The sequence below is a fragment of the Rattus rattus genome, chromosome 4, assembly GCF_011064425.1.
Source record: "Rattus rattus isolate New Zealand chromosome 4, Rrattus_CSIRO_v1, whole genome shotgun sequence".
Taxonomy (NCBI): domain Eukaryota; kingdom Metazoa; phylum Chordata; class Mammalia; order Rodentia; family Muridae; genus Rattus; species Rattus rattus.
Window position 1 is genome coordinate 88,345,744 of NC_046157.1, and position 20,359 is coordinate 88,366,102.

General features: G+C 43.7%; 1 protein-coding gene across 2 annotated transcripts in view; it reads right to left on the bottom strand.

Annotated features, from left to right (window-relative positions):
• Positions 1 to 18,542, bottom strand: part of Acer1 (alkaline ceramidase 1) — a 29,018-nt gene extending 10,476 nt beyond the window's left edge. For both annotated transcript variants that reach the window (XM_032900791.1, XM_032900790.1), the window contains exon 1: positions 18,262 to 18,542. In XM_032900791.1, the coding sequence (XP_032756682.1) occupies positions 18,262 to 18,381 (120 nt within the window). In that variant the 5' untranslated portion in view covers positions 18,382 to 18,542. The remainder of the gene's footprint in view (positions 1 to 18,261) is intronic.
• Positions 18,543 to 20,359: the final 1,817 nt, after the last annotated feature.

Below are 20,359 nucleotides of genomic sequence, written 5' to 3' on the forward strand. Positions count from 1 at the left end.
ATTCATTCTCTCTCTCTCTCTCTCCCTCCCTCCCTCTCTCCCTCTCTCTCCCTCCTTCCCTCCCTCTCTCTTCCCCTCTCTCTCCCCCTCCCCCCTCCCCCTCTCCCTCTCTCCCTCGCTTGCTCACAGCTTGAGGTTGCACACTCTGCGTTCTCCTATGTGCTCTGCTTTTCCTGTGTGCTTTTCTTTTCTCGAATTCTTACACTCCTACACACCTCTGGGCATTCCCCTTTCACTCACACACACACTCTTCACACAAATCTCACACACACAGCATGCACTCTCCTTTCATTCTCTCACACACTCTCTCCACACACTCTCCTTTCACTCACTCCACGCTCTCTCTCCACACACACCTCATGCCTACCTCACATTCTCTCCTTTTCCTCGCCCCAGTCTTTTATTGATACCCTAAAGAGCAGGTAGAAAAAAAGACATTGTATAATCATTGCCAAATCAAATTCAAAAGAATAACCACATCCCACAAAGAATTAAGAATTGCACTTGTTTCCCTAAGCTTCAAGTTTCCCAGGCTTGTAGCGAAAATAATAATTGCAAACTTATCATTATTTAAACTTTCACTTTTGACTTATTATACTTCAGAGCTCAGAGCTCCGAGGTCAGCTACTTGCATTTTCCTGTGAAGCTCTAATGATAAATGACATAGCCAAAGCTGCCAGGCAGTGGCCAGAAAGAATCAAGTTAACCCTTACCTCAGTAGTTCTGCTAGCTTTCTGTTCCTTGCACACAAAGACCCTCATAAGAGTTCCAGTAGTTTGACTTAGTTTACTAGTATATTATTTTATATATTCTATACTTCCTTATCCAGTAACCAGTCTGAAATATTATGTAAAATTTATTTCCTAACTTCAATAACATTTTCATTTCTAGAGGTCCCGATGTTGGCTCGAATTCATTTTCTAATAATTTCTTTAAAGTTTCTTTGCAAATCAAACATTAATGTGGAACTACTATTGTGCAGTTATTACATTGTTTCCAAGATGAGAGCACACAGCGTGCACCTGGACCATTAGGGCTGTGCTGTGCTGTGCCCCTATGCCTAAATTTCCAATTGTTTAAGAATCATAACATCAAGGAACATCCAGTTTCACAGAATTCACCAGAGCAGAAGGAGAAAGAAGTAGGAAAGTCAGATATAATAGAATATGCAAGCCAAGGCCAACTGAAAGGCAGTCACGCACAAATGAAATCTATACAGCAGTCGTCCAGGGCTAAGGTTAGGAGAAATGGGAACAACCTTTTTTTTACAAGGAGCTGCTACTGAGATGTCTCCATCCTGGCCTGGTCCCCAAAACTACAGTGCCACTGGCAATTCAAATCCATTAAAAAAAACTTAAAATGATTTTCCAGCCATGATAATGGGATTAGAGGCAGATGAGAGACATCTACAAGGTTATCAAGAATTTAAGTGGTGGCCCATAGAAGCATTAGACTTAAAGAGCTTTAAAGAAACAGTAATGACCCGTGACTTACATTCACCATATGTAATACAGGCAGTTAATAACTGGACCACCCAAAACCACATGGGTCCAAAAGATAGAAGAGATTTGCTGGCAGCCATCTTAGAACATGGCCCTCAACTACAGTGGGTAACATGGTGGGGAGATGAGGCTTCAGTTATGGAGCAATGAAATAGGACTAGAGGCACTGGTGATGTCAGGGCCTTACTAGGTGAAGGTTTATGTTCTGAATCAAGAGTACAGGTCACACGATACCATCTTAGAACAATGTCATACAATGGTTAAATGCTTGGGACAAGTTTGGTCAACAGGAACAAGCTGAGTCATTTACAAAGATAACCCAGGGTTCACGTGACTCACTGACTTTTTTCCAAGATTAACTAGTATATAATTTTATATATTCTATATAAATAGAATAGAACAGTAACAGACCCAAATGCCAGAGAATTTTCAACTGAATGTTTAGCTTTTAAGAATGCTGATGCTGGGGTTGGGGATTTAGCTCAGTGGTAGAGCGCTTGCCTAGCAAACCAAGGCCCTGTTGGTCCCCAGCTCAAAAAAAAAAAAAAAAAAAAAAAAAAAAGAATGCTGATGCTAAGTGCAAACGTGCTATTAGGCCAGATCCACACTGATTTGTGAATGGGTCAAAACCATGCTCACAATTCAGCTGTGGCTGGACAACTACGAAAGGCATAACAACTCAAAAATGCCCTGCTGTGGCTGTGAAAGACCGGGTCATTCCCTAAAGGGCTGTGGACAAACAGTTCCTACGCATAAATTCTCCTTCAATCATAATTCATGGGAAAAGGCTCCTGTGATCTGTAGATGTGAAAGGAACAGGCACAGGGCTTATGAATGCAGGTCATCCAAAGGTATTTGAATCAATTCCTCCATGTTAGGAAACGGCCTAATGGGCACTCGCTCAAGATCTGATGAGAAACTACACAAGCCATTTGATTCCTGTCAACCAAAGGAAAACTTCTGAAAGCAGCTAGAGAAATTAAAGCTTTGTGGAACAGACAGAGCCTCTCAGAACTTAAACCATTTAGCAGAGATGGAGTAGCTCTTCTGGATAGAACAAGAGGTTCTAAAGATACAAAATAACAGAGACTTTGGAAAACTGTTATGGATGATGAGACCAAAGATGGAATTGAGATTAAAGGCTTAATGGATTCAGGAACAGATGTAACAATAATTTCACAAGATTCCTGGAATCCAGTTTGGCTACTATCTACACAGCCCCTAGGAACTGGGACATTGTTTCAGATAAAACAAAGTATAAAATAGATTACATGCATAGGATCAGAAGGTTGGGTAGGAAAACTAAGGCCATGAATTTTTGGAGATCTATTGCAACAGTGGGAAGCACAGATCCGCATTTCTCCAGCTTTAGATACAGGCTGTAAAAGAGATGTTCCTAATAAAGAAATCTAAAACTGTTACCAAAGACAGTTACGGATTGTCCAGGCTGTTGACAGGAAGGACACAGCAGAGGCTGGCTCTCCAAATTTAGACGGGGAAGTCACTGCTGATAGAGTAATCCTATTACCAAAACAGTTAACTGACAAACCTACTTAGGTAGAGTAATGGCCTTTTTTTTTTTCTTTTCTTTTCTTTTTTTTACAGAGCTGGGGACCGAATCCAGGGCCTTGTGCTTGCTAGGCAAGCACTCTACCACTGAGCTAAATCCCCAACCCCTTAGAGTAATGGCCTTAAATAAAGAATAGTTACAGGCATCAGAACAGCTGATTCAAGAGCAACTGAAGGCTGAATCTTTAGAAGAGTCCACCAGCCTTGGAATTCTCCTGTACTTGACATTAAAAAGAAATCTGGAAAATGTAGGATGCTTATAGATCTGAGAGTAATCAATAAAGTCTTTCAGCCTAAGGGCTCTTCACAACCTGGAATTCCTTTAACTTCTATTACCTGTTATAGTGAGTGATTTAAAAGATTGCTTTTTTTCAGTAGTCCTTGAAACAAGATAAAGATTTGCTTTCACTGTGCCCACGTTTAACCATATCATGTCAACTAAGTCTTACCACAAGGAATGTTAAACAGTCCCACCTTGTGTCAATATTATGTGCAACAACCATTAGAAATAACTTGTAAACAGTTTCCTCAATCTATAACTTATCATTATATAGATGATATTTTGCTGGCTGATGCAGATATCTTAGAGAAAATGTTTGATGAAGTAAAGAGAATTTTGCCTTGTTAAAGATAACAGATTACTCCAGAAAAAAACACAAAGAGGAGATTCTGTTAATTATCTAGGATATAAGATAGTTCTGCAGAAAAGCCAACCATAAAAGGTAAGGAGCAAAAGAGACCAATTATGAACTCTTAATAATTTTCAAAAAAAATGGGAGATAATAATTGGCTCCAGCCCATAATTGCATTGACTATAAAAAGCTAAGTAATTCATTTCAAACTTTACAAGGTTTAAATAGTCCAAGAAAAGTACCAGCTGAAGCTGAAAAAAGAACTGACTCTGGTAAAAAAAAAAAAAAAAAAAAAGAGTGCAGGATGCATATGTGGACTGTTTGGTTCCAAAGCTGCATGGCATTTTAGTTATCTTGCCTTCTACTCATTCTCCCATGGGAACTCTAATGCAGAGAGAAGGTAACATCTTAGAATGGATACTTTTTAACACATAAACAGAGTAAAAAAATTAAAAACGTGTAGTAAAGGTTTCTGAATAGATGCAGCCCAGACTGTAGTGTTTATACTCATGCTGGAATTACCTCATTATGTGTAAGCAATGAGGACCTGCAAAGAGCTTGCAGTGGTCTTTTTTGGGAGAAATAAATGTTATCCCAAAAGCAATTGGCTTCAGTTTAGCAAAAGAACTAATTGAATTCTTCCTCATATAATGAGAGGAAGACCAATGTCTAAAATTCCTATCTTTTACACATTTGCCAGTAAATCAAGAATGCCAGGTTATAAGTAAGAAAATATAATTAAAAGAATGCAGAGTCTACAGGTGTCAGTTCAGAAGTCAGAACTATATGCTATTCTGGTTCTGTTAGATTGTCCAGAACCTCTTAATATATTTACTGATTCTCAATATGCAGAGAGAATGACTTATTCCAGATGGTTCAGAATTAACTTTGTTATTTATACAAGTACAACAAGTAATTCAAAACAGAGAGCATCCAATACAGATAACTTGTATTCCATCTCATACGGGTTTGCCGGACCATTGCCAGGCATTAGGATATGAGGACATAGATCAAATTATTAACAGAAAATGTATTAGAAGTTTCACATTACAGGGGTTGGTGATTTAGCTCAGTGGTAGAGCGCTCGCCTAGCAAGCGCAAGGCCCTGGGTTCGGTTTCCAGCTCCGAAAAAAAGAAAAAAAAAAAAAGAAGTTTCACATTACATAAAAGTCATCATGTAAATAGTAGAACTTTAAAGACATTTTTCCCTATAACTTGGCAACAAGCCTAGGAAATTATTAAAAAAAAAATTGTCCTACTTGTTCTTTGGATAATCAAGCTCCGTTACCTGCTGGAAGTAACCCCAAAGGTAACCATAGAAATGGAATTTGGGAAATGGATGTCTCGTTTTGCAGAGTTTAGAGTACAACTATGTATATACATCATATGGTTGATACCTATTCAGGATTCTGCCTTGTGTTCTGAGGGCTGATTCCATAATAACACATTTTACTAGAAGTGGTGGGTATATCGGGAACACCTTTAAAGGTTAAAACTGATAATGCTCTGGCATACGTGTGCAGTAAAATGCAAACATTTTTAAAATATAACATAAAACATGTTACTGATAGACCTTACACCCTAAGGACAAGTAATTGTAGAGAGATCTAACAGGACGTTAAAGGAAATGCCCATTGGGGTTGGGGATTTGGCTCAGCGGTAGAGCGCTTGCCTAGCAACCGCAAGGCCCTGGGTTCGGTCCCCAGCTCCGAGAAAAAAAAAAAAAAAAAAGAAATGCCCATTAAACAGAAGGAGGATGTAAGGTCTCCCAGAGAGAGATTAAATCATGTTTTATTGACTTTAAATTTTTTAAATGTCAATGAGACAGGTAGCACAGCTGCTGAAAAACATTGGATTTTAGAAAGAACTGCTAGATTAAAACAGCCCGTATATTAAAAGTGTACTGTGACATCAGAGTGGAGGTCAGGAAATGTGTTGCACTGATGTGATATCTTTGTTTCAATAGAAAATGAAAAGGTGCGGATTCCTTCAAAAATCAATGAAGATTAGATCTGACCCAAGAGACCTCCTGATAATCTTGTTTGTAGACATGAAGGAATGATGAACAACAAAACAGGTGACATGGCTCTGCATGGGAACAGCTCAGAGACTGGCTAAGACTGGCTAAGACGTGTCTGCATAGCCAGTAAATCCTGTGGGCTACAGAGTCCTCGGGACTTACTGTTACGTGCTGTCCTTGGAGATGAAGATGACCTGGATGAAGAATTATATTACAATTTTGTTATGCAGTCCAAATGGACTTATAAAGTTTGACTCCTTTCTTGCTCAAAGAGCGGAGAATCACTTTTAACTGATTTGTGCACACCACACATTCTATGCGTGTGTCAAGAAGGACATGTATATTACCTTTAGAAGTTTGTGTGTTTTCAGAATAAAGAACCAGACACCAGTGAGGATAAGTCAAGTATCCCAGTAAATCCAGCCTCACAGACTGCTCCAGACACCTCTGCACTTTTCCATCACACAGAGACTGGTTGGCAAAGAATACGGACAGCTAGCTCTCCCAGGCTTGGCCAATATTCCAGTTTTCATAGGACCCCAAAAATCGCTGTTCCCTCCAGATAGCAGGCAGCCATTTTAAGAAGACATCTCCATGCCTACCAGGTGGGATGGGTGGTTCTGGTCATTCAGTGGGTGATGGATGGTGTCACTTAAGGGGGTTGGTCACAAGTTGTTAATGGTCTTGGTCAGGAAGGAAACCAAGTAAAGGAGGTTGGATTCAGGGATCTCTTTCTTTTTCTTTCCTCTATCCCTTCTGTCCTATATAGTGTTAAAGGAAGAGAGGGGGAAAGAAAAAGGGGGATATAGGAATGATAGGATAAAAGGGTAGATTATTGAATCCGCACTTTACATTAAAAAGAAAACTACAAATCTCAAATGTTTTTCATTGGAATGGATTTGTGTATATTGATGCAAATTTAAGGGTTTTTTTTTTTTTACATCATATTATATATGTTTCAAGTCGTGTTTAAGGCATTGTACCTATGCAGCTCTTTTTAAAATGTAAAGTTCTGGGGTTGGGGATTTAGCTCAGTGGTAGAGCGCTTGCCTAGCAAGCTCAAGGCCTTGGGTTCGGTCCTCAGCTCCTGGAAAAAAAAATGTAAAGTTCTAATCCTTGAAAGCTACAATTACAAAGTGTTAAGGATAATTAAGAAATGCAAGTAGTGGGGGTTGGGGATTTAGCTCAGTGGTAGAGCGCTTGCCTAGGAAGCGCAAGGCCCTGGGTTCGGTCCCCAGCTCCGAAAAAAAGAAAGAAAAAAAAAAAAAAAAAGAAAGAAAGAAATGCAAGTAGTCAGTCAGTCAAACTTGTGGTCATGTTAGGTTCTACTTTAGTTTATTACAAAAAAAGCTTTATTTGGCTCCCCATAGATGTTTTCAAAATTAAACAGATTGTAGATAGCTGGAAACAAGCAATGTTTGCCTATTTAGGTGTATTTTAGATAAATAGATGGTCTTCAGACAGTTCAGAGAGCTACAGAATTTAGATGGTTTAATAACATAAGGCTTTTCATGACACTGAAGCAGGTGTACTGTGGCAAAGCTAGACACTGTGCAAAACAAACTGCCCTTCCCTACTGACAACATGCCATCTAAACCGTGGACGGGCAGGACACTGGGAGGTCAACTTTGCCAAGACAAAGTAGGCCAGTCCATCATAGTCACAGATAAGTGTGTCGGGTATCGAGCCAGTAGGCTGAAGAGTCTTGGGTGACCGTCCAGGCAGCCAGCTGTCTGTCATCTCTGTAGTTTTGAAAGCTGCTGGCTCTGCACTTCCTGTTTACTCAGGAAATATTTACCCTTGTCTCCGATTCGTCTCTGATGGGGTCGAAGACTAGATAGTTATAGTCTCATATTAAGCTGGACTTGTTTAGGGTTTAAGAAACTGATTTAAGGGTCTAAAAGACAGTTATGGTTTAATAAATGCAAGTTATGATAGAAAGTGATTCAGGTACAGAACTTTGGGCTCACCAAGATAGGATAGATATATAGTAGAGTTCTTTTTCCAAGGCTGCCAACCACATAGGACTGAACATTGTGAATGTAATTCTTACCTGGTAGTTCTCATAATTGTTCTTATTGCATATAGTTTATTGATGTTAGAGAGTCTTTCATTGGACAAAACAGAGAGATGTTGCAATGATCTTCTTGTGCACTGTGTAAAGGTTGACTTTGTATTACTCAATTGTTGGTTTTTGTACCTGCAAATAGCTGTCTAAATGTTGGTATTGTTATTCTAATTGCTCAACACCTGCATCCTATTTTGTAAACATTCTTCAGTGTTGCCTTCTGATTGGTTCAATAAAAAGCTGATGGCCTGTAGCAGGGCAGGAGAGGAAAGGACAGGCATTTGGGCACAGATGGGAACTCTGGGAAAGAATAGGGTGTGGAGGATTCACCAGCCAGATGCAGGGGAAGGAACTGGTGTCAGGACTGAAGGAGAGGTAACAGACCACGTGGCAAAATGTAAACCAGAATCAACAGGATAAATTTGAATAAAATGTAAAATCAAGTATAAGCTCGTGGGGAACAAGCCTAAGCTAACAGGCCTAAGCACTCATAAATGAATGTAAGTCTCTGTGTCCTCATCAGAAGCTGGCAGCCTAAGACAGTCCAGCAACAGGGCTTAGCTCAGCTGCAAACAACAGAGAGGCCTCTGAGGAGATGGATGGCAAGGACTGACCTGGGATTGTCCTCTGATCTGCACGTATGTGGCATGTGAATTACATGTCCATGGACATACACATTCACAGATATATACTCCCCAGTGTCTGTCGCTGACCTGTGATATGTGATATACCTCTATCAGGGTATGTGTTGGCTGAGAAAAGGCTCTTGTTGCCAAGCCTGATGACCTGAGTTGAATCCCCAGAGCCCACAATATTTATAAAGTCAGGTGGGTAAGAGAGGGAAAGGATCCAGAAAAATTGGGAGGAGAGGAAGAATGTGATCAAGATATATTTAAATTTAAATTTTGTTTTCAATAATAATTAAAAAACCAAGGCCAGGTGTGACAGAGCATGACTTTAGTCCCAGCATCTGAGAGGCAGAAGCAAACAGATGCTTGTGAGGCAGCCAGGATTATAGGCCAGGCTCAGGCTAATCTGCTTTCTCTGCTGTGATAAATACCATGAGAAAAGCAGCTTGGAGAGGCTGTATTTCATCCTCACAGTCCATCGTGAGGGAACTCAGGGCAGGACCTCTAGACAGGAACCTGGAGGCAGGAGCTGATGCAGAGGCCATGGAGGGTGCTGCTGACTGGCTCTCATCCCATGGCTTGCTCAGCCTGCTCTCTTATAGAACTCAGGACCACCAGCCCAGAGTGGCACCATTCACAGTGGACTGGGTCTTCCTATATAAAACATCAATCAAGACAATGCCCCACAGCTTGCCTACAGACTAATCTGAGGGAGAAATTTCTCAGTTGAAGTTCTGTCTTTGCAGATAACCCTAGCTTGTGCCAAACTGACAAAGCAACACAGGTACATAGACTTTGTCAGAGACAGAGAGAGAGAGAGAGAGAGAGAGATAGAGAGAGAGAGAGAGAGAGAGGGAGGGAGGGAGGAGGGAGAAACAAACAAACAAACAAACAAAAGCAGGGCTGGTGATGTAGCTTAGTGGTTAAGAGCATGGACTGCTCTTCCAGAGGTCCTGAGTTCAAATCCCAGCAACCACATGGTGGCTCACAACCATCTATAATGAGAGCTGAGGCCCTCTTCTGGTGTCTGAGGACAGCTACAGTGCACTCATATATAATAAAAAAGTAAATCTTTTTTAAAAAACAACAACAACAAAAGTTGTTTGGATTTCATACCAATACCCCGCTACCCCTGACCATGTTAGTCCAAGTTCTTGGTTCCTTCTCTAAATCTGTCCCTACCCTCGCCAATCTCCAGATCCCTTCCAGCTAGGACAGAGAGGATGAGTACCCTCAAACCTAGCCGGTAGCCTCTAAACTTGTTGCCACAGAGGAAGAAACATTTATACCTGGCTTTAGTATTTTCCCTGCCAGGACTTCTAAACTACTTCCCGGAGCTAACTGGACCACTGTCCTCCGTTACAGCCACACAGCATGGTGAGTAAGATAGCCCTTGTCACCCAGCAGTCCTTCCTCGTCTTACCCAGTGCAGAGCGGTGAGTGGGCCCTGCTTCTGACAAATCTCTGACCCAGGTCTCATCACTCGTGCTGTCCCTTGGAGAAGCACACGAAAGCTGCTGGGTATTCTGGCCTTGTCCTTCAAAGCCCCACACCCTTCTTTCCACGTAGGAGCAGCTGCTTCCTCTGTTGTGTCACGTGTGTGCTCCTTTAACTTTTACCAGTGTTATATATTCCAGTAGAACCTAACAATGTTGGTCTCTGCTTTCTTTGATAATGTACGATTAGAGATATTAGCCTTAGGGCAGGGTCATCTTCGCTTCATTATTCTTTTTACTATCCTCACCCCACATCTGAAAAGAATATACTACATTAAAAATGATATTTTGCCAAAAACATTACATAAGAATATTTCAGTATTAGTGATTTACCTGTTACTATAGGTCATGCAATCCACTTAAAATATACTTAATATTTGGTTTTATTGTTCCTGTTTGCCTTTTCCCCAGGGTTCAGTCCCCAAAAAGCTGTCTTGTCTCTCCATGCAGTAGCCGTAGCCTAGAGTCTCCCTCAGTCCATGCCCCTTTCACTTAACCTTGGGGAATCTTATATGCATGGCTGTGAAATATATTTGACACTCAGTGAGCTGTCCTATATTGGCTACATTCAAACCTGGAATTGAGGCAATTTAGCTACATTAAGGACAATAACCCACCCCTACAGAGGCTGGGGAGAAGGTTAGGATTTATATTCAGGTCTTATGTGTATTTTTGTTTTTTAAATAATTGTTTTGGAGTGGTTTATGTTCAATCTGTGTTCTATTTCAGTGACAATAAAATTTAGGAAGACTTCAAAAAATAGAAGTTGTTAAAAAGACCCTAGGATGTGTCTGAAAAGTAGAGGCCCTGCCTAGAATCCCCAAGTGAATAGCCAGGGGTGGACCCTCGCCCAGAATCACCTGCGAGGGTCTGGGGGCGTGGTCAAGAGTACCTCCCTCCTGGGGGCGTGGGCAAGAGTACGTCCCCCCTCCTGGGGGCGTGGTCAAGAGTACATTCCCTGCACCCCTAGCCAGTACTGTAAGCCAATAAACATTCGCCATAACGAACGCCACTTCCCTCTCATTAGACATCTGGAGGAGACAGGTATGGGCCGTGAGGACAACCTAATTGGGCCTACTGAGTCAGGGACTGTCTCCAGAGCCCCCTCTACTCCTTTTGTGCTCACTGCCTCCATTTTGGTCTTCACTGCCTGTCACCTACCACCTGATACATGATCATTTACAGCCTGCCCACGGTTGAGGAGTGCCTGGAGGCAGTGCCTGCTGCAGGACCAGACTTAACCTGTAGGAATTATCATTAAGCACTGGCAGCCTCCTGGCTTAGTGGTTAAGCAAGAAGAGCTTTGAGTCAGGTCCCTGTATGTTTCTGCTGTGTGACCCTGGGCAAGGAACCAAATCTCTCTGAGCCTTGTTAGAATTTGTATCTTGTTAGAATATGGTATGAGTCTGGCATCTCAGGACTCAGAACCTGAGGGTAGAGGATTATCAGTCCCAGGTCAGCCAAGGCTATGTAGCAAAACTGGGAAACACACAGAAGGTGGGAAAGAGTAGCGCTTCTAAGGAATGGTATGAGGCTCACAGTTAAATACATTGTATTAAAGGGTTGGGGATTTGGCTCAGTGGTAGAGTGCTTGCCTAGCAAGCGCAAGGCCCTGGGTTCGGTCCCCAGCTCCGAAAAAAATAAAAAATAAATACATTATATTAAAAAGTATGGATATATGCCAGTGTTGATAACCCTCATGGTTTGCTGTGTTTGCTGTGGGGACAGCTCTGCATTTTCCTTTCATTTGTTAATCATCAGTGGCAAGGTCAGCGACTAACCTGCAGGAATCAGTTCTCACCACCATGTCGGTCCCAAGGATCAAAGTCAAGTCAGAGGCTTAGCTTCAAGTCCCTTTCCTGCCATGCCCCCTCGCTGCCTAGGACAGGCTATGAGCTATAGAGATTTGTCCTGTCCTGTCTTTTTGTTTTGTTTTGTTGAGATGGGTTCCTACTGTGCAGCCCTAGCTGTTCTAGAACTTGCTATGTAGACTAGGCTGCCATTGAACTCACAAAGATCCACCTGCATCTGCCTCCTGGGTGCTGGGATTAAGGGTGTGCACCACCAGGGCTGGAGAGATGGCTCAGTGGTTAAAAGCACTGACTGCTCTTCCTGAGGTCCTGAGTTCAACCACATGGTGGCTCATAACCATTTATAATGGGATCTGATGCTCTCCTGGTGTTTCTGAAGACAGCTACAGTGTACTCATATATAAAATAAATCTTTTTAAAAGGGGGAGGCACCATCATACCCAGCCAGATTCAGTGGCTTTAACCTGGTCATGTTGGCACACTGGCCAATCACAGCACTGGAAAGTGTAGAAACCAGGATCAGAGGGTCAAGGTCATTCCTGGCTTCACAGTCAGTTTGAGGCCAGTGTTTTAAGACCTACCTCTAAACAAAAGTTCACGAAGTCCCTCATTCACTCAAGGACAGAGGATGAGGAAGCTCAACTCTCCCATTGAAGGTCCTTGCCTGGCTTCTTGCACCCTTGACATCAGCAATATCAGTGTCCCCTTTCCAAACACCAGACCCAAAAACAGTTTTCTGTCTGCTTTGGTCCCATCTGTGTCTCAAAGCCCAGAACATGCCAGCTGCTTCTTCCTCCCTTGGTGCATGAAGAAGAAACTAAGAGATTATTGTCCCATTGACTTGGACATCTTCATCCATCCCAGAAGCCTGGCAGGGCAGAGGACACCAACTGACAGACACAGGGAGGTTGCTGAGATGGTTCAGTCAGTAAAGCACTTGTCTCGTGAGAATGAGGACTAGATTAAAATTCTAATAACTCACTCTAAAAAGCCAGGTGGGGCCAATGGTGGTGGTGCACACCTTTAATCCAAGCACCCCCGGGAGGCAGAGGCAGGCAAATCTCTGGGTTCGAGGCCAGTCTGGTCTACAGAGTGAGCTCCAGGACAGCCAGGGCTACATAATGAGATCCTGTCTCCAATAAACCCAAATTAATTAATTAATTAAAAGGTCAACCTTGCCTAACATTGACTTCTGCCCAACACACACACACACACACACACACACACACACACACACACACACACACACACACCAAATTAAAATGTGAAGAGAAGAACAATGTTTTACAAAGGACCCAGTCTGTTCCTAACACTCAGGTCAAGCAGCTGAAGATCACCTGTGTGCCCAGCTCCAGGGGATCAGAGCCCTCTGTGTTCGAGGACACCACACTCACACACACACACACACACACACACACACACACACACACACACTCCAGCTTATACATAATTTAAAATAATTTAAAAAAATTTTTGGTTACTTTGAGACAGTCTCTTTACATAGCCCTAGCTGTCCTGAAACCAGGACAGGTTAACCAGGTGTTAACCAGGTTGGCCTCAAACTCACAGACAGCCATCAGCTTCTGACTCCAGAGGATTGGGATTAAAGGCGTGGTTACCACTCCTGGTCAAAATGAATCAAAATAAATTTGTTTAGTGGGCGTGGTGATGCATGCTTTCCTTTAACTCCAGCACTCTGGATGTAGGAGCAGGTAGATCTTGGTGGTGAGTTTGAAGCTTCGTATGTTTCAGAACAGCCAGTGCTTGTCTAAATATATACTGTCTATATGTGTTGTCTAAATATATATAATTATATATAAATATATATAATTAAATATAACAAGTACTACACATATGTAATTGATTAATTATAGTGAAGAACAGACAAGAAGACCAGTGCAGGGGCTCCACCTGCAATTTTTAACATTTGGGAGGCTGAGCCAGAAGGATCTCAGGCTAGGAGTTATCTGTGCTAAGGAGCCATGGCTCGTGAAGTCACCATATTATATGAAACTTTTGGTGGGTACCCTCTGGTCATGTACTAAACAAAAGCAGCTGTTTGTTTTATTGTGTGTCAGTGTGTCTGTGCAGTTGTGTGTGTGGATCAGTAGTGTGGTGGTTTGAATGAAAATGGCTCCCATAGGCCCATACGCAGTGGCACTGTTAGGAGATGTGGCCCTTTTGAAGGTGGGTTTTGAGGTCTCAAATGCTCAAGCCAAACCCAGTGTCTCTCTTCTTGTTGCCTGTGAATCCAGATATAGAACTCTCAGCTCCTTCTCTAGCCCCATGTCTGCATGCATGCGGCCATGCTTCCTGCCATGAACATAATGGACTGAACCTTTGAACCACAAGCCAGCCCCACTTAAATGTTTCTCTTATTAAGAGTTGCCACGCCAGCCAAGCACTAGGCAAAACCAGAGGAGCCCTGCAGAAGAGGAAGAGGAAGAATCGTAGGAGCCAGAGGAGTTGAGGATGCCAGGAGAATACAGCCCACTGAACCAACTAAGCAGTGCTTATAGGGCGGCCTCACAGATACTGAAGCTGCGATCATGGAGCCAGCATGGGTCTGTGCTAGGTCCTCTGTGTAGGTATTATGGCTGTGTAGCTTGGTAATTTTGTGGGACTCATCAGTGGGAGTGGGGGTGTCTCTGACTGTTTCAGCTGCTCCTGGGACCCTTCTCCTACTGGCTGCCTCACACAGCTTTGATGCGAGGGTATGTGCCTAGTCTTGCTGTAACTTGTTATGTTGTATTCTCTTGGTGTCTTCTCTGAAGGGAAATGGAGGAGGAGTGGCCCTGGGGGAGAAAGGAAGTAGGGTAGAGCTGAGAGGAGTGGACAGAGTGGAAACTGCAGGTGGAACAAGTTGTATGAAAGAAGAATTAAGAAGAAAAAGGAAAGGAGAGTTCCGGTGGTCATGGTGACCCTTCGCGCCAGTAGATACCCTAAGACAAACGGACAACCTCTGGTGCCGTTCCTCAGTGACTTAAATAAATTTGTTTAGTGGGTTCTTGGTGTTGTGTTTTGTCTTAGGCTCTGCCCCCGTGGTTACCTGTCAGCCAGGTGTGCCTGACACTATAAAAGGGGCTGCTCACCTTTCTCTCTTGTTCTCTCTGCTCTTCCCTTCCTGCTCCCACTCTCTCCCCATTTCCTTCCCCCCCTGTCCCTCCACATGCTCATGGCTGGCACTACTCCTCTACTTTTCTATTCTCTCTCTTTCTCTCTGCCTTCCTCTGCCTCTACTACTTCTCTTGGCTCCCCTTCCCATGCCCTGAATAAAATCTGTTCTATATTCTACATCATGTGGCTGATCCCTCTGGAGGAAGGGATGGTCCACAGAGGCACCCCCTCCCCCCATACCTCACCACAGACCTCCATAGAACATACTCCCCCCTCTATCTTTTTATAAACACATCACTTGGGTGTTTTTTAAGGTGGGGGTCTCTCACTGGTCCCCTGTAGCCCAGGTTGACCACAAACTCTCCCTAGCAAAGGATGGCCTTCAGTTCCTTAGTGACCTTTGCTGGCCCAGTGGCGGCGAGACCTCTGCGTGCACAGTGTAGCTCTGGAATATACAGTTGCATGCATGTCATTAACACTGTTGCAGCTTCTGTCCATCTGTGTCCCAGGCAGTGTGCCTCCAGATGACTTGATTTATAAATCCTGTCTGTTGAGGTGATTTCTTAGGTAAAAATAATTGCTGTGGCGCACTGACTAACCAAAGCTGGGCCACAGTTCCCTCAGTCCAACTACTCTGGAGCTGGCAAACTGTCTGTGTGAAGCAACAGGAGAGGGGAGAGCCTGCATTTACTAAAAGTAAACTCTCTTTTTCCTTTTTTTGACAGGGTCTCCTGTAGCCTAGGCTGGCCTCCAACTCATCGGGTAGCTGAGGGCCACCGTGGGGACACTCCTCCTGCCTCGGTTTCTGGAGTGCTGGGATGATAGGTGTGCACCATGATCCCTTATCTTTTTTTCTTTGCCTTCAACTTCCAATCTGTTCTTTTGACAGACTCTCACACTGTAAACTAAGTTAGCCTAGAACTTACCCCGTAAACCAGGCTGGCCTCAAACCCTTGGCAATCTTTGCCTCTCCTTCCTGAGGTTGACAGGCTTGAGCCACCACCACTCCCAGCTTCTGCCAATAAAGTTTTATTGGCTTTTAGCCTTATCAGGGCTCATTTACATTTTCCCAGGGGCACTCTGCCTTGGCACGATGGAAATGACCACTGGAAAAGTCCTCCCTGCTCACAGAGCCAGAAACTCTCACCAGCTAGATCTGCTCTGCTCTCTGAACTCCAGCACGCACAACAGAAAGAGAGAGAGAGTGGGGGGGGGGGGGAAGGGGGATCTAGAGCTTGAGGATAGCCTAGGCTATATAGTAAGCCCCAAACAGAAAAGGAAAGAGGAAGTCAAATGAATTCACACTGGGAGGAACTTCATTCTCATTTTGTGAAACAGCCACACTACAAGTGGAAATGTCCCAGTGACTGAGGTTGTAAAGTCTCCCGCCCAGTCTGTGGAGTGCTGGCCCTTTAGAGAAGCTAACAGGGCATGACAGTCATTTGGAGTGAGAGGCTGAGGCCGTGACACTGGGATCTTTTTTTTTTTTTTTTTTTTTCCGGAGCTGGGGACCAACCCAGGGCCTCAAGGCCTTCCTAGGCAAGCGCCTACCACTGAGCTAAATCCCAACCCCTCACTGGGATCTTTCATAGGGGAACCATCATAGTGGACTGGGATGCCCAGAGAATTTTCTGGATCTTAGGGTATCTGGAAAGGCAGCGAGAGGAACTATAGAAACCCAATCCTCTCTGACCTCCCAAAGGGTAGTTTCAACCAACTCCAATAACTGGATGGAAACACAGGAGCGAGGAAGGACCACAGAGGAACAAGTCTCTCACTGTGGGATTCTAGGCAGGAGCTCCACCCTGACTACACCCCAACCTCCTCACTGGGAGATTCTAGACAGGGGCTCCACTCTTGACCATGACCCCAGTCCCTCACTGGGGATTCTAGGCAGGAGCTCTACCACTGAACTAAGTCCAAAACTAGAGAACCAACTTTATTGGTTTGATTTTATTTTTGTGGGTTCTTGTTTTTGTTTTGTTGTTTTGTTTTGTTTTAAAACAGGGACCTCACTGTGTAGCCCTCACAGATAGCCACTTGTCCCTGCCTCCTGAGTGCTGGGATGAAAGTTCTTATTTTGACCTTCGTTGTCCCAGTTGGCTTTAAAGTCTTAACAATCCTACATTTTCAGCCTCACTAGCAGCCAGGGTAATGAACACTCCTGTCCCACCTGTGCTGGCAACTTTCCATTTAAAAGTATATTACTGTATGTGAGTCTGTGTCTCTGTGTGTGTCTCTGTGTGTGTGCACACCACACCTGGTTGCCATGGTACATGTACAGAGGTCAGAGGACAATTCTGAGGGACCGACTCTGCTCTTGGCATGTCAGTCCCAGGCACTGAACTCACGTTGTCAGGTTGGTGGCAGGTACTTACCTGGAGTCAATTTCACCAGCCCTTTCTACACTTTCATTCTGTGTGTGTGTGTGTGTGTGTGTGTGTGTGTGTGTGTGTGTGTGTGTGTGTGTGTGTGTGTGTGTGTGTGTGTATGTGTGTGTGTGTGTGTGTGTGAGTGTGTGTGTGTTGGGTTTGCCAAGTTGAAATTCAAAGTCTAGATGTAGGCACCAGGGTGACTTGCAGCCTGTCCTTTACCCCCGAAACACCTGCTGCAACAGTGAGACACCCCTCTTGGCGTCTCTCTGTCTCCCCATGAGACTGTGTGGATCAGATGAGATTATGAAGGTGAAAGGTTTATACAGTGTGCACACAGCAAGCGCTGAATAAAAGCTAGGATGGGTGTGGTGGGTGCGGGCTTCCAGTCCCAGCATTCAGATCCAACACCAGAGGACATGTGTGGCAACTACTCTGGGCTTCTAGGCAAGAACCTGTCTCCAGAAAAGGAGTGTGATAATGTCCCTCTCTCGTGGCTAGGCAGCTCTGTGCTCCAGGCAGGTAAGGCTAGCTCATATAGCCTCATCTACCTGCCTGCCTCTTTCAAGTTTCCCCAACAACTGAATCACTGTGTATTAAGTACTGAGTACTCCAAGTGCCATGTGGTACCAGGCATAGAAAGGTAAAGATTGGAGTGGTTCAGATAAGATCGTGAAAGGGAAAAACTGGGATGCATCGATCATCCTTGGCTGGAGATTGGAGATGAAAGAACAGACATCCTTACTTCTTCCAAAAACGCTGCCTAGGTTCAATCCTACTGATTCAAAGAGCCTCCTCTGGGCATCTTTCAAGTTGCTGGTGTGCCCACCATCACAGCACCATCCCTCAGAACTGAGGCCAAAAACCTGCCATAGGTCTCAGTTCTACAGGAAGATGAATGAATGAATACAAGTCAGGCCAAACACACAACCAATTGCTCAAACAAGATTCCCCTATGGAGATGTGGCTTAATCCCACATCTGGTAAATCACATTCAGTAAGCTTCCCATCCCACCCTTCTCAAAGCCCCTGCCCAGGCCCTCACCGTATTGTAGAACTCGGCCACCAACTCCGAGTGCTGGAAATTACTCTCACACCAATCCACCTCAGAGCTCTGATAGGCAAAGATGCTGGACATCTTTGCTCTGGTGCCCGGTGCATACATCCTGTGCCTGGCAGAGGTGCACCAGCTGAGCGAGAGAGCCAAGGAGTGCCCAGCCGGGGAGAGGTGGAGACAGAACAGCTCAGGGCCCTGGAGCAGGCTGAGAGGAAAAACCTGCTGGGTGGCTCCTATTGCACCAGGGTAGCCTGGCAGATGTGCACGGCAGGGCACCGAGGCTGCCCTAGGCAGCTGCTGAGGGGTGGTGTACTTTGGGTTGGGCGACAGTAAGCAGGGAGGAGGCCTCCCAAGCTGGCACTTGAGGAGCAAGACAAGAGGGGACTGACTGCTTTAATACTGTGATAATAAGGGACTAGTACTGGGTTTAGGGCATAGAGCACTCAGATAACACACAAAGCTCAGAGGCCCATCCCAGCACTCACAAAACCAGTTGTGGTGACATCTGTCATCCCAACACTCCAGAGGCAGAGACAGGAGGATCGGAAGTTTAAGGTTGGTCTGTGCTGTATAGTGAAGCCTTGTCTCAAGAGAAAAGCTAAAGTCTGGCAGTGGTATCTCTGCTTTTAATCCCATCACTTCAGAGGCAGAGACGGGCAGGTCTCTATGAGTTCAAGGCCAGCCTGCTCTACAGAGCAAGTTCCAGGACAACCAGGGCTACACAGAGAAACCCTGTCTGGAAAAATATAAAATTGATTGATTTGAATAAATAAATAAAATACAATAACAAAATAAAATCTTAGCCAGGCACGGTGGCACACACCTTTAATCTGTGAGTTTCAAGCTGTCCTGAGCTACATAGAGTTTCAGACTGGGCTACATAGTGAGACGTACCTCAACAAAAACAAAACAAAAATCAACACCCCCCCCAAAAAAAGCCCCAAAAAACAAAAATAGAACTAGGGATGCAGCTCAGTGGTAAGTCTGTGCCTAGTATAAAGGCCCTGTGTTCCACCTCAATACTGAAAAATCATATATATTATATGTATATGTGTGTTTATATGTGTGTATATATGTCTGTTTGTCTATATGTATATACATGCACATTTGCGTATGTGTGATGTTTATATATATGTGCATGTATTTTCTGTGTGTATGTATATATATGTATATATGTATGTATATGTATATACATATATAAGTGCACATATATAAACATGTATGTATCTATATATAAATTTGAGAATAATGTGTACATGTGTGGATATATGAGTATACATATGTGTATTATGTATATATGTCTATGTGTATATGCATATGTATATATGAATATATGTGTGCTTATACATGTGGATATATATGCAGTTTGTATACATGTGTGTATAGAGAGAGCTGTGTGTATATATACATGCATTGTATGCATACGTGTATGTGTGTACACATGTGTGTATACACGTATGTATATGTATGTTAAATATCTATGCATATGTATGTTGTATACATATTTATATGCATGTATATGTGTATGTATAAGTGCATTGTATTGTGTATGTATAATTATGTGTGCATATATGTAAGAATATATATAAGCATATGTATGGGTGTCTGCTGCTCTCCACTTCTTGTCCTTCTGAGCCTGTCTGCTGCTCGAAATGCCCCTCTTATCTTCTTTGCTTTTCAAATTCAGAAACCTGCCTGCCTCTGCCTCCCAAGTGCTGGAATTAAAGGCATGTTCCTCATCTTTTCACTGTGTGTGTGTGTGTGTGGGTGTGTGTGTGTGTGGTGTGAGGGCCTACAGGACACATCTGGAGGTCAGAGAGCAGCTATGTGTAGTGAGTTCTCTCCTCCCACGTTTACATGGCTTAGAGGATTGGCTTGAGCAGGAAGGCCTTTCATTACATGAGTCATACACTAAAGTGCATTAATTTATTACCCTATGTGTGCTAGAGGCTGGAAGGGAGCATCTCTGATCTCTTCCACACTCTCTTCCCAGCCCTTTAAAGCAGTGTGTCTTCCAGAACCTGGGGCTGATGTCTCACCCCACACCACCCCGCAGTCCCAGTAACCCTGTCTCTTCATGCTCAGA